This window comes from Canis lupus, chromosome 16 (genome assembly GCF_003254725.2).
Source record: "Canis lupus dingo isolate Sandy chromosome 16, ASM325472v2, whole genome shotgun sequence".
NCBI lineage: Eukaryota > Metazoa > Chordata > Mammalia > Carnivora > Canidae > Canis > Canis lupus.
The window spans coordinates 7,426,895-7,446,611 of NC_064258.1; the positions used below are offsets into that span (position 1 = coordinate 7,426,895).

Consider the following 19,717-nt stretch of genomic DNA (forward strand, 5'->3'; position numbering starts at 1 on the left):
ACGTTCTAGATTGTATTTCAGGCATACTATTGCAAATATCTTCTCTCCCAGTTTATGACTTGTCACTTTTGCTTTCTTTATAGTGACTTTTGATAAAAACTATGTTTAAGTTAAAGGTATCCCTTTCCTATCTATATTTACATTTTTGTTTAAAAGAAACTTCTACACCACTAAATCATAAAGACACTTACATTTTCTTCCAGAATTTTTAAAGTTTTGCCTTTCACAAGGAAGTCTTTCAATAACCAGGAACTGATCTTTGTGTGAAGTGTAAGGTAGAGATCTGATTTGGTATTATTCTGAATGAATAAAAACTAGCATAAGTTATTGAAAAAAATCTACACCCACTGATCTATGTCACTTTTATCATTTATCATGTCCACATATACATGGTCTGTTTCTGGGTTCTCTATTCTATACCACTGTTGTTTATTCCTGCATCCATAGTATGGTTCTTTTATCACTATACCTTTAATAAAAATAAAAAATAAAGTCTTGCCAACTGGCAAAGTAAGCACTCCATCTCATTCTTCCTCTTCAGGTGTATGTTGATTTATCTTGGACCTTTGCTTATTAATGTACTTTTAGAATCAACTCGTCCAGTTGCTCCAAAACACCTCTGGGAATTTTTATTTGCTCTGTAACATCAATTTGGGGAGGGTTGATATTTTTACCAATGCTTATGATAAACATGGTTTTCCAATTTGTTTAGTCTTCTTTTAATGTATTTCACTAAAGTTTTATAATGTTCTCCCACAGAGAACACATACTTGGAAGACTCATTTTCTGATACTCTTGTATACGGCATCTTTGCTGTTGTCTGTAATTGACTTTTGTACACCGATCTTATTTGCAGCAACTTTTAATCAACCATCTACAAATTCTTTTCTGGTTTCTATATAATCACAGCCATGTGTAACTTCCTTCCTTTTCATCCTAATACTTTTTCTTTCCTTCCGACTATGCTTGCTAAAGTCTCAGCATAAGTTGCCAACGAGAAGTGGTGGTAAGACAACCTTCCTGTTCATTTTAAGAGAAATGCTCTTCTAATCTCAAAACTGTTTTGTTTTTTTTTTAAGATTTTATTTATTTACTCATGAAAGGCAAAGAGAGAGAGAGAGGCAGAGACACAGGCAGAGAGAGGGAAAAGCAGGCTCCATTCAGGGAGCCGGAAGTGGGGCTCGATCCCGGATCTCCAGGATGACACCCTGGGCTGCAGGCGGCCCTAAACCGCTGCGCCACCAGGGCTGGCCTCAAAAACTGTTGGAACCAAACCTTTGACACATACCCTTTGTTTTTATGTCCAAACCACAACGTCAAGATTAGCATGTCCTCAGGGAACTCCCTTTCATCAGTGTTACCTTACTGCTCTAGTTCCAGCTTAGTTTAGAACTTGTCACTCAGGGAAGTTCCTTTATTCCTACAAGCCCAATACTACAGATTGAACTGTGTCCACTCAAAATTCAGATATAGAAACCCTAATCCCCACTGTGACTGTATTTTGAGATAGGACCTTCAACAACAAAGTGAAATGAGGTCATAATGGTGGAGCCAACACAACAGGATTAGCATCTTTATGAGACACCAGAGAACTCACTCTCTGCCAGCAAAAATAGGTCATGTGAGCACAGTGAGATGGGGACCACCTACAAGGCAGGAACACAGGCCTCACCAACCATGCCAGCACCCTGAGCTTGGACTTCTAGCCTCCAGAACTGTAAGAAAATGTCTGCTGTTTAAATCACCCAGTCGTTGGTATTTTGGTAAGCCCAAGCTAAGATACCCAAGGATGTGATAAAAACTAGGTCATACTTAGCATCTGGTTATTTCACAGTGGGAAACCTCCTCACTCCAGATTGAGTCTGACATACTGCTAGGAGGCATAAGGGTGGTATTTTCATTAACTTAAGCACCCTTTATTTAACAAGGGACTGTTAATTAAGGCTCCTCATTAGAGACTCTAAGCAAAATTAAGTAACGTTCATTTGAAAAACTATGCTTATATTTATTCTTTTTAAGGCTAATTGCTAAGGTTTTGTGTACATTGTATGTACAGTCCCTCCTCAAATTGAGACTGAGAGATAGGTTAAATGTTTGAAGGATTGTGAGAGTAGAGGTAAGATTTTACTACTACTAGCAGTGAAAGGTCTTAAAAGAGAAAGAATTAGAGTAATAAATTCATTGTGTATAGGAGATAAAGAATGTGTGAATTAGTAAGAATGAGGTTTAACTGCAAAGCACAAGTAAGTGGCTTAAACAAGGTAGAGATTTATTTGTGTCTCCCAAAGAAGTCCACGGGTTGAGCATCCAGGTCTGGTGTGGTGGTTCCACAGTCATCACAGATCCCAGCTTCCGTCTTCCATCCTGAAGATCTTCTCATGGTCCGAGATGGCTAATGGAGATTCAGCCATCATGTCCACATTTCGGACAAGGGAAAGCCAGGTGAGGGTCTGGAGAAGCACAAAGGATGAGCCTCCCAACAAAGTTAGGCATTTAAGGAGCTTCCCTGGAAGCACCACCGGATGACTTCTGCTTGTACCCCCTTAGCAACCATCAACTGCAAAGGAGAACAGGAATGCAGTATTTCAGCTGTCACTCCCAACAGAATATGGGCTCTGTAAATTAATGGGTTCTGTAGAAAGGATAATGGATATTGTGTAGTGAATTAACTACCTTTCTTATTAATTACCTTTCTTATTTTCCATATTTTACGATGCTTGACATCTTCGGCCCTGGCAGACCCTGAGGAACTAACCTCTCCCAACATTAGCTGGTTCCTAGAAATAGCAAACACTGGCCCATGAGCATGTCTGTAACATGCAAACCAACCAATCCTGATTCCGTATTCTCCATTAGCCTCCTTTTATCAGGCTCTTGCAGTCCAGAACACTATTCTCTGCCCAAAATCACCAGGTACCTGATAACTAGGGCTCACCCTTATTGCCCAAAGCCCAGTGAAAATTATTCTTATCCCATTAAACACACACACACACACACACACACACACACACACACACACACACACAATAAAAGCTCTGGTCCATACTTTCCTTCATTCCTTCTGCCTTCTGCCCTACCTTGGTGCTTCCCTAAGTGGCTCTAATGGTGTGGCATGAGACCTCCTCTTGAAAACTATAATAAACTCTTCTTTCAAGACAGTTTTTTTCATGTCTGTCATCTTACCATACCTGATTAACACAAATCCCTGCCACACTGTAAAACAGGTAAGCAACTGGAATCTGTCCCACAATATGGTTTTCCACAACAGAAAGCTAGAATTCTGGCAACATTCGTTATGTTGTCTCAGAAAATGTGCTTAAAAAGTGTTTGACAGAAGAAAAAAAATGTCACTCCTGTCTCAACTTCTGAGTTCCATTCATTAATCACCAATTATAAGCTAGGAAATCTGTGATTAAACTATGTTCAAAACTACTCCTGATCTTTCCTCTTCTCAAATTGGCTCCTACATTCGTGTTCTTTAGTCTCAGAAACAAAATGTCACTATCCATATGGCTGCCCAGTTTTAGAATTCTCACTTAATGTCCTTTTCTCTTACCACCAGCACCTACTTGGTCCCCAGTGCATCCTGGGCAGGAGCTATATGTTCCGTGTTCTTCTTCAACTCAGTATCCCTTACCCAGAGCCCAGCACAGGACCTGGCACGTAACTGTTGCACAGTGAATGAATCACCATGAATACCAAATTCCCCTCGTGTCACCTGTAATCCCCACTCTGCTAAGCTTGCTAGGCTCCTTCAGTAGCTTCCTAACTGCCTGCAGGCTCTCCCCCATCTAATCTTTTACAGATCTTCACTGTTCTTTCTACAGCACACTTCTGATATATCTAAGACATGTAGCTCCCCACTGCCAGAGTCCTCTGTTACCTTTCAAGGCCCTTTATAATCCAGCCCCAACCCCCTTTTCATGTTTTATCTTTGACCAATCCATATACTTCTATGTTTCTGGACCTCTGTTCATGCTGTTTCCTCTGCTGAAAACTAACCTAACTATTCAAATCTGTGCCCACAGGACTTTACTTCTACCATTACTAGAGTGCTCCTCACACCGTAGCACACTTCATGCATGGGCTCCTGCTTCTGTCCTCCCCACCCAGCTGCCATCATCCTAGACTATGAGTTCCTTCAATGCAGGAGTCCTGTTCTATTTACCCCTATATCCAGGTTTGTATTCCTACATGGTACAAAGCAGGCACCCAACTGACTTTTGGGTTTTAAAAGATGCCCATATTAACTGTAAATAGCCATGGAAGATTAAAAGCAAACCAAAAAACACTAAAGCAGACTATGTTCTCGATAATCCTTGAACATTAATAACAAAAACAAAGACCAAGTACAATTACCTAAAGTTAGTAAGTATCCTATGAGACTTGAGGAGATGGCCATGGTGACTGAAAGAGATATGCCTTGCTTAAAATAACTACAACAAGAATAATAATGACCAGTATGTATCGAGCACTTGATTCAATTAATATATGCTGGGATCCCTGGGTGGCTCAGCGGTTTGGCGCCTGCCTTTGGCCCAGGGCACGATCCTGGAGTCCCGGGATCAAGTCCCACGTTGGGCTCCTGGCAGGGAGCCTACTTCTCCCTCCTCCTGTGTCTCTGCCTCTCTCTCTCTCTCTCTATCATAAATGAATAAATAAATAAATCTTTTTTAAAAAATTAACATATGCTAAGTAAATTATATGCATTATCTATTGTGTTGGTCACAGCAGGCCTATAAACTAGGACTACCATTTTCCCTCTTTTATCCACAGAAGAGCAAAGCGACAAAAAAACAAAACAAAACAAGGCAGGGCAAGTTAATGAAGCTGAGCAAAGGTCACTCAGCTGGTAAGTACAGCAGATGCAGGCGGTCTGACTACACCGCCTTAACTGAACTATCACAATAAACCACCTTTTCCCCAAATGGGCAGGTATAGCAGGAAGGCTACAAAATGTCATGGTGTAGCACTACACAAACAACACCCCGAGGTCCCAGAGCATGGCGGAGAGCAAATGAATGAAGTAAAAAGAGACAAGGAAGAGAAATTTCATTATTGTGGCTGCATGATTTGGACAGCCAAAAAAGCTAAACACCATCCTATCACAGGCTGTGGGAACAGCAGAGGCAAACATAGTAGTGAGAGCGAGCTGCAATGCTGTCAACGACTGCCAAAAGTCTCATCCTCTAAAAAGTGAGCCTGTCAAATACCTGAGCAACTTTGCTGACAACTTCAACTCTCACTAGCCAGGAAACAACTGGTGGAAATAGTAAGAGGAGCAGATACTATGAATAATAAGTAAAGAAACATTGCTTGAACCAAGAGGAATATGTAAAGATGACCTGGCAGAGAGATGAACTGCGACTTATTTTCCTGTAGGATCATCAGACTGAGAATGAGAAAGAATAAAGAAGCAGAGGTATTTCTCCCTCACTCCTGATTCTATCCCAACCAGAACCTATCACGTACTACAACTCCCAATGTGACTTAGATGCACCCTGAAAGGCCAAGAGTTAGCCACAGGGGTTCTGGAGAGCAGGGCCAATGGAAGTGGGAGGCAGTAGGAAGCACACAGCAGGCAGGAAGCAAAATGCCAACTCCACACACCTAAACTCACACTCCAGGTGTCCCTCTCATAAGCTGCATGACTTTAACATGTTACTTAACCTCTCAGTTTCACATTTCCTCACCTGTAAAGTCAGAATAGTACCACCTTCTTAGGGTAACAGTGAAATGAGACAACGATAAAAAGCACTGAGCTCAGGGCCTGGCACCCAGGGAGTAGCCAATAAACGCCAGGTGTTAATATGGTAATTATTACCCTGTAAGAGATTTCTCTGTAACTCATCAACTTTTCTACAATGATTTGCTTATTGTTACTCCCACACCAAGCTTCAGGGCATATAATGCAAACCCGGACAGAAAAGTAAGTAAAGTGATCCTGCCCTCATTTTCATATCAATGTTTCAGGGCAATCCAACCAAACGACATTTAGAAAGCCCTAGAATGTCACTGTGCTAGGCTAGGCTGGATGGGGCCCAAGAGGTGGTTTGAGTATAAGGTAACTCTGCCTTCAAAAACTGCATGGTCTCTTCCAAAAACACACTACCAGTAATTTCTCATGAGTTGTAGAGGTTAGGTTGCAAACCAGTTGGCAATGACAAGTAATCCCCAAAAGAGCTACAAAAACATGTCTTTGGTGTTTGAGGATGTCTTTGGATTAACTGTCCAGTAATCTTTAAGAAATTGACTGACTGAGGATTGTACTGGCAACAAGCAGTGGATCTCATATGGCCTGGTCTTTAAAGCCAGTCATTCTGGGTCATACGACTGGGTCAAGCCAGTCATTTCATGCATTAGGATGAAAACAAAAGGAAAAGGAAAAAAAGGTAAATGAAGTATCTAAGCATGCGATACTAACATGCAGAAGATAGGGATAAATACATGAGAGACTATCTCGTTCACCTCTGTCAAGCAGTATTAGGGGAAGGTCAAATCAGAAGTGCAAGCCTGGCTTGAAAATAATGGAAAGATTTTTTCCAAAGTGAAAATAGTTTTGCTTTTTCTTATTATAAAGTAAATATAGGTTCAATGCTAAAAATATAAATATTAACATATATAAAAGTGCAAAAAATAAAGAAAATCACACATGAATCTCCCCATCCAGAGATCAAACCTTTATATGTTTCTCCTTGCAGACTTTTCTAAACATATACTTGCATCAATTACCTCTTTTTCAAAAATGGAGTAATAACACACATGCTGTTTGATCCTCTTTCTCCCATGCTTCTATGTATCATACTCATCTTTCCACCCAACATGGAACCTGAAAATCAAAGTCATAGGGCAGTTCTCCACAGGTATACTCCCTGACACCGTAACAACATGAAAATGGGAATGCAAGACATAAAACTTGGCCTAGGAGACCAGATTCCACATACCCACTCCAGCTTGGACAAGTACAGTATCTCAGCACAGGTGGCTGCCCAAGTGGGAAGGGCAGAGGTTTTGCTCAGGGAGCCTGCCTGGTTGTGGACCTCGGATCTGCAGCACCTTGCACATGCTGCAGCCTCTGCACTGCATACCCGACTCTGAAAGCTCTGCTGCCCAACCTCAGAGCCTTTCATGTAACTGCCAGCAGGAACGTGCAGAAGCCTTCAGTTCACATGGATCCTGCTGGGTGTACCTTTCTGCCCCTGTGCCCTAGACTCAGAGCTGCTGTGGGCTGCTCATTAAATCATTTTGTTCACCTTATTACCTTCCCACAGCACTAATATAACAGGAATACGAATCTGTATCACTCCTCACAACTTTTAAAGAGTATAAAAGTAGCTCTGCCAAGAGTGGCCCAAAGTTAAATTTGATGTTTCATTTTGTTTAAGGAATGTGGCATAGGGGCACCTGGGTGGTTTCAGTCAGTTAAGCGTCTGCCTTTGGCTCAGTTCATGATCCCAAAGTTCTGGGATCAAGCCCCACATGAGGCTTCCTGCTCAGCAGGAGTCTGCTTCTCCCTCTCACTCTATGCATGCTCATTCTCTAATAAATAAATAAAAGTCTTTAAAAAAAAAAAAAAAATAGTGGCATAAAGGAGTGAGGACTATGTCACCAGACAGTTTGAACGTAAAACCTAGAGCTAAGGAACTCCATCTTTCCTTGACCACACTGCACTGTAAATACAAAATGCTGCTCAACTGTGGGTCAGCGAAGCCACGCCGGTCCAGCCCTCAGAGGGAGGGGTCAAGACATGCAGCCTGGGGCTCACGTAAGCCAAAGCTAGAGGCCAGGTGGCCCAGGCAGAATGAGGGATTTCTATCAGAACTGGGCACCAAGCTTAGCAGCAACCAACTATGAGCAACTGCAGCCAGCTAGCAGGCAGACCTGTGCAGGTCCAACACAGACTGAAAAAGGACAAGACGCACTGAAAAACCGGAGTTTATTTTCTGTAATATTTATTAGGAAATTAATAGTACTTGGTAACTTCCAGAATCTTATGAAAGTTACTGTGTTGAAAGTAACTGTGTGTTCACAATGCTCTGTATATGTGCATTCAGGGACCGTGTGGAAAAATAAAAGGAAAATGTCACAGCCAAGCCTCTAACCTATGGAGGTAATGTCAAAGGTTGTTTAGAGGACCTCCCCCCGCCCAAGTTCTGGATAAGACTAAAACGATAGAGAATGGGGCTCAGAAAGATAGAAAATGGTGGAACCAGACCCCCTGGGGCATGAACTATTTCATCCTTCCATGTAGTTTTAGATCTTTATTGCTGATTAATAAAAGCTACAAGTGAAATTTGTCCAAAAACAAAAGAGGGGAAGAAGATAGGTTAGTCTTGAAGCAGTTTAGGTCAGATACCAACCACTGTTCAGCAACCCCTTCCAGTTGGGGCCTAAAGCTTAATATCCCACTGGGATCATTCATCTGTCACCGGTGATCCAGTATCTCTTCCGTACCACACATTTGGGAAGGTGCAGGCACACAGAGAAGACACAGTCCTTGCTGTCTAGTTTACAGAGCAGAAAGTAAGAAAACCATTATTCACAACCACGGGATAAATGCCTGACTCACAGTGAAGCTCAACCACTACTCAGTGGCTGAACCAATACTATAAATAGAAGTGAGCACAAAAAACAAGGAAGTCTCCCAAAGGACATTTATCCCTTTGTCATAAGACAGATGAACCTAGCAGTCCACTATTTCACACACTTGTACACAAAAACCATCCCTAAAAGATTAAACAATTAGCTGCACAGGTCTATGAGACCGAAAGGGGAGGGGCAGTAATAGTCAAGAGAAGTATTATCACTCATTTTATATAAAAGAATATTTTAATTCTTGACCTTAGGAACTATAAAGACTATACACGATTTGGAAATGAGACTGTACCAAACAATGGCCAAAGGAGAATCGTCCACTCTATGCCTTCTCTTTGGTCTGGTCACTCAGAAATATAATGTTATCTGTAAAGAAACCAAATCATAAATATTATTTTCAGAACTCTTTCTCCATCTCCTTTAATTGCTCGCCTACAATGCACCCATATGTTAGTGCTGTTAACAGGATTTTAGAAAAATTCCTAAATTGTGAAATAACTCCTGCTATGTTCATCATGAGAGGCATAAATGACAGGCACCAAAGGAGCTAAAAGTTGGGCTTCAGCTATGTGTCAACAACTCAGACCTTGTTAGAAGTGTGGTATTTCTTGCCTTCCCTGAAGATAATTCTAATTGCTCAGCAATAACTTCCTACAAAAGAACTAGTCATAGATTTCAATGCCTGCCAGACTCTGATAGATGCCATGAAACCAGGCAGCACACCCTCACACAGAAGAGGATCCAGGCATAGCATTCCACTTACTGGAGGTACAGAGAAAGGACGGGGTCCAGTATATGGCACTATTAACAGAGACAGATTCATGTCTAAATAGGCTGTAACACTCACACAGAAGACATTCTATTTTTACATTTTAAAAGAGATTGAGTTTTATATACTCATTCTTGGGAAAATTTTTACGAATCAGTATCACAGAGTATTTTCATACAAGGACATCAGACACTGCACTTAAAATGTTGTCCCAGATGGAGTCAGTTTAGGACGAGCAAAGGAAAAGGAGTAGTACTTCCTGCCTAACTTGAAAAAATCCAGATTCTTATAACTTTAGAATTATTCAAAGTGGGTATCACAATATTTATAACTATAGTCTTCTAAGTACATAGTATCTTGATACAGAATAGTTATTGCAGGAGATTATTGCGACACCACAGTGTAAAAAGGCAACAGTGCCATCCACTGGTAGTTACTTTTATATTAAAGACATGGATCCCTACAAGAAAAAAAAAAAAAAAGCAGTCAAGTTTAAACTGTTTCTTTCAATAAATAAATAAATAAATAAATAAACAAACGGTTTCTTTCAATTCAAATGTCACTAAAGATCTACTCACCTTTACTACTAGCCATAAATCTATGTTAACTAATCAATTAATTAACTCACCCATGCTGTGAATACAAGTGACAAGAAGAGAACAAAATGGCAGATAATCTGAACCATTTCTATTTACCAGTTGGCTTGGTTCAGAACAATCTATACAATGCAGTTTACCCACACTTTTGGTTTATAGTCGAATGTCAAAGTGTTAAATGCTTCATAAATACATATTTGATAAAGATTTAGAAATGTCAGCTATTTTATTAGAAAGTCAGGTTTCCACTGCTAAAATCACAGGTGTAGATGTATGTCCTATAGAGATCTATAAATAAATTTTTGAACAGGTAGGTATCTCTGGAGACATGGCCCAAGGAAAAGCATGCAGAAGTGAAACACTGTCAAGACATCCAAAAATCATGAAATCAAAATAGCTGGGACCTCATCTAAGGTCTGATAATGAGGGCAGAGAACTATGTTGGCTTCAAAGATCAATATGCCTCAAAGAAACCAGTAAGAAAATATATTTTTTAATTATTATTTATGACAAGTTATAATTTAGCAATGGTAGAGTGGTTAAGACATGAACTCCAGAGCGAAGTAAAAAGGAAAGATAAAGGAAAATCTGTCAATTAAAAGAGACTTAAGTTCTCAGAGGTCTAGCCTCCAGAACTATGAGAAAAATAAATGTTTGCTATTTAAAACAAAATAAGAGACTTAAGATACATATAAACAATGTAATATAACATATGGACTTGTACTTATAAAGCTATCAAAGAAACCTAAAACACTGTGATGCCTAGTAAAACTTTTTTAATGATTTCTTAAGATTAGGTGTGATAATAGCACCATAGTTATGCTTCAAATAGGAATCCGTATCTTTCAGAAATACCTACTGAAAATATTTATGGATGAAATAATATAATGTCTGGAATTCACTAGAAAATAATTCAAGTGGAGGAAAAGCGGGCTGAGGAAATAGAAGAAATAATATTGGCCATCAGTCGATAACTGCTGAAGCTAAATGACAGAAGATCTTTTTTTTACTTCTATGTTTGTGTACGTCTGACATTTTCCATAATTAAAAAAATTTTTAAGATCCCCAGTTTTGACTATCTCAGAAGTTCATAAACACTAAGACATTACTTTCTTTCATTTCTCTGTATTTACTTATAAAAAGTTTCTCATTGTTTATTTACATCCATAAAAAGAAAACAAAAGAATAAAATCAATGTTTAACTGTCTTATTTTTTAATAATTTACTGATTAGGTAAAAAAAAAACCATCTCTCTTATTAAAAGGTGCATTTCCAGTAAGATTTCAGTTTTCAAATTTATGTATTAAAATTACGTTAGTAGCTTATGTCCTAAAAGCCACTATAATGATAACCCAATCAAGAAGAAATATAACATTTATAGCCTTCGTATCACAGAATTTAAGTATTTTTAAATTTCTGTTATGTATGAGTTTTTGTTAAGACTATAATAGGATGAGTAATAAAATATTTTTATCCATACAATATATATCAAGATGTATTTCTTAGGAGAAAATGGAAAAACAAGTTCAGAGAAAAAGAAAGAACATAAAATTTCCAAATGTTGAAGAGCTCGTTCATGTATAAATTCAATTTGTACATTCAATTCAAAAAATTGAAGGATGACGGGATCAAATTGCTATGGTTTTTACACCCATTAACACGTTTCAGAGTAACAATTTCATATTGAAAAAAATGTTCATGTTGACTTAGACATGTACAAAGGGCTACGTTTGTTTCAAAATTCTTGTACAGTTTTTTTAAAAGTTTGAAAACCCTGCTCTAGGAGAGATCTTAGTCTTCTTTAAGCTTTGTGTCCTTATTTTCTACATTGTTTTGCATTTTGTCTAACAAAAACAACAGGAACTTAAAATCATCATGTCAAGACCAAGCAGGCTGTGAATAAGCCTGCATAAACGTCTAAAGCCACTAACAGCAGCCAGCGCAACTCTATCTCGGCACAGGCTTCTGCCTATGTAGGCCATGTCCTCAAAGACATTAGTTTCTCTCACTTCAAACAGTTAAGTACTGACACAAACGCTTTACTCCAAAGTTACCTGTGAAATGAAACTGTGTATAGAGATAATTTTCTGAAGGGTCAGGCAAATGCAGAAACTCATAGCAAACTCACAAACCAGACTCCCGCTTCTCATGGTGAGCTGCCTGACAATCTCAGCAGCAGCACTCAAAGCCCCCATGAAAGTCGCTTACAAGCCAAGGGTTTAAAACAAGGGGGATGGGAGGAGGGAATAGTATTATCACAAGCTTCTTACCAGCTATGATTGTTGTTGCTTGTCGCCTCACATTATTTTTGTCTGTGTATTCACCATAGTCTACTTTCCCTTCTACATAAATTCGGGACCTAGTAAAAATAAAATTTACAGTTTTCAGTCTGGAGATTCCAATCTGTTTTATAAGAGAGAGGAGGATGAAACACAGAATCAGGGATGCCTGGGTGGCTCAGCAGTTGAGCCTCTGCCTTTGGCTCAGGTCGTGATCCCAGATTCCCAGGTTCGAGTCCCACATCAGGCTCCTTGTGGGGAGCCTGCTTCTCCCTCTACCTGTGCCTCTGCTGCTGTGTCTCATGAATAAATAAATAAAATCTTAAAAAGAAACACAGAATCATGCATAACCTCATTTTTGCTATCACATCTCAAAGTTCAACATTAGGAGTACTGAGAGTACTGAAACACAAGGTTTCAGACACACAGACTCGACACATCCAGGTAAAAAAGACAATGTTCTCAGCCTTCAGCTGACAGCAGTCCTTATTGAAATTTTTTTTTTAAGATTTATTTATTCATGAGAAACATACAGAGAGGCAGAGACACAGGCAGAGGGAGAAGCAGGCTCCCCACAAGGAGTTTCATGTGGGACTCAATCCCAGACCCCAGGATCACACCCTGAGTTGAAGGCAGATGCTCAACCGCTGAGCCACCTGGGCATCCCAGAATTTTAATTTGAAAGTGACTTTAAGACCATGAAATGGAAGAGTAACACGTGGCATCCTTTAAATCTCTAGGACTGATTTCCAACATGTCATTGTCTCCCACTTTTCATTTTGGACTCCCTAAAGGATTTGCCTATTTTCGCTTATTTTTCAATTCCTTTCCACAATCAAGTTCATGAACCTACTTCAGGAAGAACTGGCACGATTAGCAAGGGTTTAACATAGAATACACAGCAGGCCTTGTGTCTTGGGAGTCCAAACTGAAAAGGATATGCCATAAAAACATAAGGGACTTTCAACTGTAACTTAACTTTGACAAAGTCAGGTAATATTTTTACTAACATCCTCAAGGGACTTAGATTAATAAAATCAAAACAGGTTTTCAGCTTAGCATTTCACTTGGAGTTAATTACTAAGCCCCTTCTGCACTGTTTAGAAGGCTGAACCCCAAGACAACCGTAACTGATTTTAAAGGGCAGAAAATGCATGCTGGCATCAATTTTCAGAGTCCAAAAAAAAAAAAAAAAAGTAAAATATAGAAAATGGACAAAACTGGTAAAATGACTGGGTACCAAAGGGAACACACACAGATTCATCAATTGTGGCTGAAATTGCATACAGATAATTTCCTGTATTTATATGTGGGTGTAAATGTGCAAATTCACACATACATAAAAGACTATGGAAGTACATATAAAAAAAGTCACGCAGTTATTAAAAAGAAATAAATTTTATTTATTCCTAAAATTGTATTTTGGAGAATATAGTTCATTTCTATAAGACAAATACATTTCTAAAATGTTAACTATGAATACAACTGCTGTTCAACACAACTTTTTGTCCTTCTACAGGTTTGGAAAAGATATTTTTTATTTGTAATCAATCCAAGCATTCCAAAAGGGGACTATTAAGCTGATACAGAATTATCAAATATAAAATAACTGCTGTGAACACTGCCATCCGTGTGTCAGGCTTCAGATGTCCCAGATCCTGGGTTAAGGACTCTGCGTGGATGCCAAGAGGTGACAAGGGAATCCCTAAAAGCATGGGTTGCCCTTGCTCACACGGCATTCAGTACGCTCTGCATTCTCTCTTGTCTCACCTGCTTCTATTCACGAACAATCCTTATTTGTCCTAAGCTGTAAGTTCTCAGAAAACTAAACCATGTTTTATACACCTCTGAATTAGTCACACATAGCAACACGCCATGCATATAGTACTAAGCTCTGAATAAATATCCTGACTTAACAGAGTAATAGTAAAATAAAGGAGGTAGGCATTCCCTGAGAACACCTATTACCAGTTTTTTAAACCAATCTGTAAGATCCTTCCTTCCTCAACTTACCCCTTTTTCACATACTGATATGCCACATCTCTGAGACCTGGTCGGAATACTGATATTCTGTGCCACGTTGTCTTTTGACTGACATCACCTAAATCATAAGAATAGGAAATGCAGTTCAAACGCCAGCACACAAAATAAATGCCAAAAGACAACATGCCCAGCAAAACCAAACCACAATTTGTAAGAGAAAGGAACAGAACTAGAGACGAAAGAGTCTCTAATCAGCTGAGAATAAACGTCTCTTTATTGCTGATACAATTAAAACCCCAGTGTTTTATACTCACCCATTTGGTATGTTTCACTCTCCCCTGACCGCCACATCTCATTTGTCGCTAGAGAAAATATCGTGACTGGGTTTTTCCCTTCTACCTGCCTCATGACAGGGTCCTGACCCACTCGCCCAAGCAGCTGCACACGGTTCAGAGCTGAAATGCAGCATGTAAATAAAATGAGATTCAGAGAAAAGGTCCAGAAGGGGAACAGCTACAAATAGTACTTTAACTCCAATCTCAGCATTAAGCAAAACCCACGTTCTAGAAGATCGGGTGTAACTTGGGGTGAATAACAAGAGGTTGGGAGGGGAAAGAAGAGCTGTCGAGAAGAAAGAAAATATTCTTAGAGAAAGTATCTCACAAAACACACATTATGCTCTTTATTTTATCTTAAAATCTTAGACTATCTTTTTTTGAAAAAAACTATATGGTTAAAAGAACAAATCTGAGCTCTGAAAATCTTTATACATAAATATATCTAAGTATATATATTTCTGTGAAAGAATAGCTTGCACAAACTTCCACTCCCTCAGGCAAACAGCACATGACCCTGGGAGACTGAGGTCACCAAACAGGACTCAAGGAAATTCTACGAGGCCCCTGCAGCCCAATGGGGCAAGGCCAAGAGGGGAGAGGCAAACAGGAGCCAAGAGCCTGGGGATCAGCAGATTACACCCTAACTAGTTAGTGCACCTCGTCTACAATACTTGCACATTGCCATAAACAACATACTTTGAACTTGGAAATTAGCTATTACTTACATCTTTCAAGAACCAAGCTGCTGGCTATTTCAGACTCGCGTCTCACAAACTGATGAAATACCTAAAGTGGAACAAACAAGTAGAATGACTTTAATTTGGAGGAAAGGGAAACGCAAACAGAAAACCTGCTCACACTCAGTCACCGTGGGGTCAGCGGCTCCTACAGCACACATATGCCCAGAAGACAAGCGATGCACTTCATGTGTTCCCCCATCACAGCACCAGAAGGAGCAAGCAAACGCTGGTGGGCCGACTGCCACAGAAGCCCAGGGGTAGACTCCTAGATGGCATGCACAGGAGAGTTAACCTGGAATCCTCTTTCTTTTGTGGCAACCCTCCGGACTGTGGTGCTTCCGTGGTCCACACAAAGGGTTAAAGTCATATATGTGTTGGAAAAAAAATCATGCTTTTGACGGAGCAAAGAAAAAAGTCTAAGATAGAGACAAATCCGATTCACTGATAAAATACAAAAATGGGACTAGTCAAGTCAGTCTGTCAGAGGAAGGTAGTACCTGACACAAAGTAGCAACATTCAGTGACATAAGCCATCACTACTGAACACCAGCTAAGTGCTTTACCTCTTACAAACCAGTCCTTGGAATAAATCTATGAACTATGCAAAACTGGGACCCCTGGATGGCTCAGCGGTTGAGCATCTGCCTTCTGCCCAGGGCGTGATCCCGGGGTCCTGGGATCAAGCCCCACATCGGGCTCCCTGCGAGAAGCCTGCTTCTCCTTCTGCCTGTGTCTCTGCCTCTCTCTCTCTGTGTCTCTCATGAATAAATAAATAAAATCTTAAAAAAAAAAAAGACTCCCCAGCATTACCATTCCCTGCTGCCCAGCTCTCCTGTTCATCAAACTCACATGGGGTTACTATAGGTCAGTCACTAAACTCATTCTTTAATATGACAAACAACTGATACATTCACTTATGCCCCCAAGGCCTAAAAGCTCCCTTCTGTACTGGTTTATTCTTTCCTGAATGGGGAGTAAATTTTTATAAGACTACCTCACCCGAGTTCATTCCCCAGTAAGAAACATCACCTGCTCTGATTTCAACTTTTTAAAGAAGTAGCCTTCTGTTGCCCAAAGTCTGTGTTTTTCATAGTCCAAGTGGAAGAGTAAATATCTCACATCCTTGTCTTTGGTTTTAAAAGTCATCATGTGATGCCTGGGTGGCTCAGCAGTTGAGCCTCTGCCTTTGGCTCAGGACGTGATCCTGAGGTCCTGGATCAAGTCCCATGTCGGTTTCCCTGCATGGATCCTGCTTCTCCCTCTGCCTATATGTCTGCCTCTGTCTCTCATGAATAAATAAATCTTAAAAAAAAAAAAAAAAAAAAGCTGCTAAACAGATGTGTAGGTTAAAGTGAAGATCCAAATACAGAGTCAATTCTACAGCAGACTGGGGGAGACATGAGAACAGGTTTCAGAGAGGAATTGATTCTTCACCAGTCTTAACAGGATGGGGACTAAGAGAGGTGTTACAAACCAGAACCTATAAACTTGGTGCCCAGACTTAAGTGAGGGAAACAAGTGGTTTGGGCTGGTGGAGGGCTTGGAGAACTAAGGAGTCAGACTGGTGGGAGGGAGCACATCTGCGCTGACGGCTGACTTCCGCTGCAGCCCTTAGCACAGGGAGATGGGGTGGAAAGATGAGGGCGGGGGAGGCCGGTGGTCAAAAAAGGAACCCCATGGGCAGCCCGGGTGGCTCAGCAGTTGAGCACCAGCCTTCAGCCCAGGGTGTGATCCTGGAGACCCGGGATCAAGTCCCGCATCGGGCTCCCTGCACGGAGCCTGCTTCTCCCTCTGCCTGTGTCTCCCATGAATAAATAAAAAAAATCTTTAAAAGAAAAAAAAAAAAAAAAAAAAAAGGAACCGCATGCCTCAGAGAAGAATGCTGGAAATGACTCTCCTAGTCTTTAGCTCACGCAAGACAGTAAAGGCTCTGTAACTGATGTAAACGCAAGTTACGTGTTTTAAAAAATTGACTCCCCCCCCCAAAAAAAATAAATAAAAAATAAAAATAAAAAATTGACTCCCGTTATATAGGCAAGCTGGAAAACCTTTGTTGTCTTTGAGAACAGCATTTACTCAGGTGAAATCTGCCCCTGATCCTAGCAAAGGAGTACACATCTCCCTCTCGTAGGTCCTTCGCCTACTGAGGTCAAAACCCTGAAGAAGCCTCATCACCTGTGCTGGACGAGAACGCATCTCAACACCATCACGGAGAAGCGACTGATTACCTGTAATACGGGTCTTCGAAACATGGCTTCTATTTGCTTTTCCTACAGTGTAGTGTGTGGTCTTCCCCTGGAAAAAAAGAGAGAGAGAGAGAGATGTCACTTAGAGCAAGAGCACAAACCCACTAATCCTAACGTCCCGACTACATTCCTAATTTTACGCAGTCCCCCTCGCGACCATAAACATCCCTGCACATTTTACCAGGGCTCTTCCTCTCAAATGAAAAAAAAAAAAAAAAAAAAGAAGTTGAAGTCGTTTTTACTCCCCTTGCTTCTTCCTCTAACTCCTACCAAAAAAAAAAAAACTGATTTTTTTTTCCCCACTCGCATTCCACGGTCTTCTCAAATTCCAGCAAAATGCAAGCCCCCTTGAGCTCCCAATTAAAAAATATATATATGTAAGAAAATAAAAATGCAAGCCCCCCCCCCCTTCCCAGGGCTGATTTATATTGACTGCCACATCCAACGCTCCTAAGTTTGTTCCTGACCCATAGTGGAGGCCCACCAAGTATGACAACGTCACCAAGGGATGTAAATCTGAAACCTGGAGCTGCTAAAATCACCGCCCTCCATGCCGGTGGCAAAGCCCACGGAGACCCCGGGACTCCCCCCCACCCCCCCGGCCTCCCCGCAGGGACGGGCGGGTCCCCTTCCCAAAGGTGGCGCTCCTAACCCACCCCGTAAAAAGACCTGGGAAGTGACAGAAAACCCTGAAGTCCTCCGCACGGGGGAGAAGAAGAGCCGAGACACACACACAGCAGCCGCAGCACCTCCTCGCCATCAGCAGCGACGAGCTCCCGCTCGCCCCCTCCCGCACCGGAAGCTCTCGCGGGTTCAGCGTCACCGCCACAAGCACTTCCGGGGACAGGGAGAACGCACGCCTCGCGAGAGGAATGAGAACGCGGAACGGCTGCGGCGTGCGTCGTAGAAACGCTCCGGGCAGCGCTTCCGGAAGCGACGCGGTAGTTCCGCCAGCTTCTTTTTTTTTTTTTTCCACCTCCGGGCGGAAGCGGATGAGGCAACGCCGCCGAGCGGTGAGTAGCGGAAGTGATTTCAAGTTTCTAATAAAATGAAATGATTGGACGAGCTTCCCCCGTGGCCCAGGAGGGGCCGAGGTGGGCGAGGGCAAAGGATGCTCCGCCTGCGGGGGGAGCCTGCGCAGGTCCAGGCAGGCCTGCAGCGGGGAAACCCGGGGGAGGAAGTCGAGCTGAGAAAGGAAAAATTAAGGGGATGCAAAAAAAAAAAAAAAAAAAAAAATTGGCGATCAAAATAATATTTCAGGAAGAGTCAGGGTGAGATTTTTAAGAATGTTAGTTCAAAAAAGAAATCTGTGATGAACAAAAAATAAAAATAAAAATAATTTTTTTTAAAAAAAAAAGCAAAATTTTAATTAAATTCTGAGCCATATTGAATCCTGAGGCACAAGAGGGGGGAAAAAAAAACGTTCGTTTTTACATATACCTCCCCCACCAAAAAAAAAAAAAAATTCCATGATATTAAAATACTTGAATATCGAAAATTCGAAGAGAAGGTTTATTAAAACGCACCCCATTAAGTTTATATTATTTATGCCAAAACCAGAAGTCAGTGTAGTTCTACTTTCCTGGCTTCCCTGGAAGTAAATTGATGCATAATATTTACAGCAATCTACTTATTATGCTTTCCTTCTTTCCAGCCGTGGGCCTTGCATGTGCGACCATGTCTCTTAACCAAGTTGCAATCTTTGTTTTTTTTTTCTTTTTTAAGATTTTATTTATTTATTCATGAGACACACAGAGAGAGGCAGAGACACAGGCAGAGGGAGAAGCAGGCTCCATGCAGGGAGCCCCACATGGGACTCAACCCCTGGCCCCCGGGGTCAGGCCCTGGGCTGAAGGTGGAGCTAAACCGCTGAGCCACCCAGGCTGCCCTAATTTTAATATCTTTAAAATATTGCATTAAAGTGTCCTTGAGCTTGGTTGCTGTGTTTCTTGGCACCGTCAGCCTGGGTCCTGCTCAGTGGGAGGGTACTGGGGTGGTCCAGGTTGCAGGACCTGGGCAAGAGGCGGCCTCCCCAGGCCTCTCCTCTGCTGGCCCCGGGGGCCTGTCCTGGGTTCCCCGCCAGACCAGTCTAACAAGCAAATTGCCATCTGGGGACCCTATACCTAGAGAGGTCTTCACTGGCCCATTTTTGTCTCAAAAGGAGAAAACAC

At 41.2% G+C, this 19,717-nt stretch overlaps 1 protein-coding gene and 1 long non-coding RNA gene across 17 annotated transcripts; one reads left to right on the forward strand and one right to left on the reverse strand.

Moving 5' to 3' along the window:
• The first annotated feature begins 1,578 nt into the window (after positions 1–1,578).
• LOC118351050 (uncharacterized) lies at positions 1,579–11,116 on the forward strand. Of its 6 annotated transcripts, none has more exons than XR_004805853.2 (5): positions 1,579–1,717; positions 2,289–2,442; positions 4,029–4,180; positions 4,777–4,852; positions 10,810–11,109. It is a non-coding gene; the product is annotated as an uncharacterized LOC118351050 (long non-coding RNA). The 6 variants fall into 6 exon arrangements; XR_004805852.2 differs by lacking the exon at positions 10,810–11,109 and adding an exon at positions 4,936–9,782; XR_007402577.1 differs by having other exon boundaries at positions 4,029–4,852; positions 10,810–11,116.
• SSBP1 (single stranded DNA binding protein 1) lies at positions 2,249–18,384 on the reverse strand. 11 transcript variants are annotated; one of them, XR_003130509.3, is made up of 9 exons: positions 18,216–18,374; positions 17,529–17,595; positions 15,286–15,346; positions 14,537–14,677; positions 14,253–14,340; positions 12,231–12,319; positions 8,888–8,961; positions 8,361–8,504; positions 2,249–2,557 (listed from the first exon to the last, which is right to left on the reverse strand). XR_003130509.3 is itself a non-coding variant. In XM_025433732.3 (8 exons), exons 2-7 carry the CDS (start codon positions 17,550–17,552, stop codon positions 8,918–8,920), a joined length of 447 nt encoding a protein of 148 aa, XP_025289517.1. In that variant the 5' UTR covers positions 17,553–17,595; positions 18,216–18,374; the 3' UTR covers positions 2,249–2,557; positions 8,888–8,917. The 11 variants fall into 11 exon arrangements, 10 of the variants coding, with proteins under 10 accessions (XP_025289517.1, XP_025289518.1, XP_025289516.1 ...); XM_025433732.3 differs by lacking the exon at positions 8,361–8,504; XM_025433731.3 differs by lacking the exon at positions 2,249–2,557 and having other exon boundaries at positions 8,247–8,500.
• Positions 18,385–19,717: the final 1,333 nt, after the last annotated feature.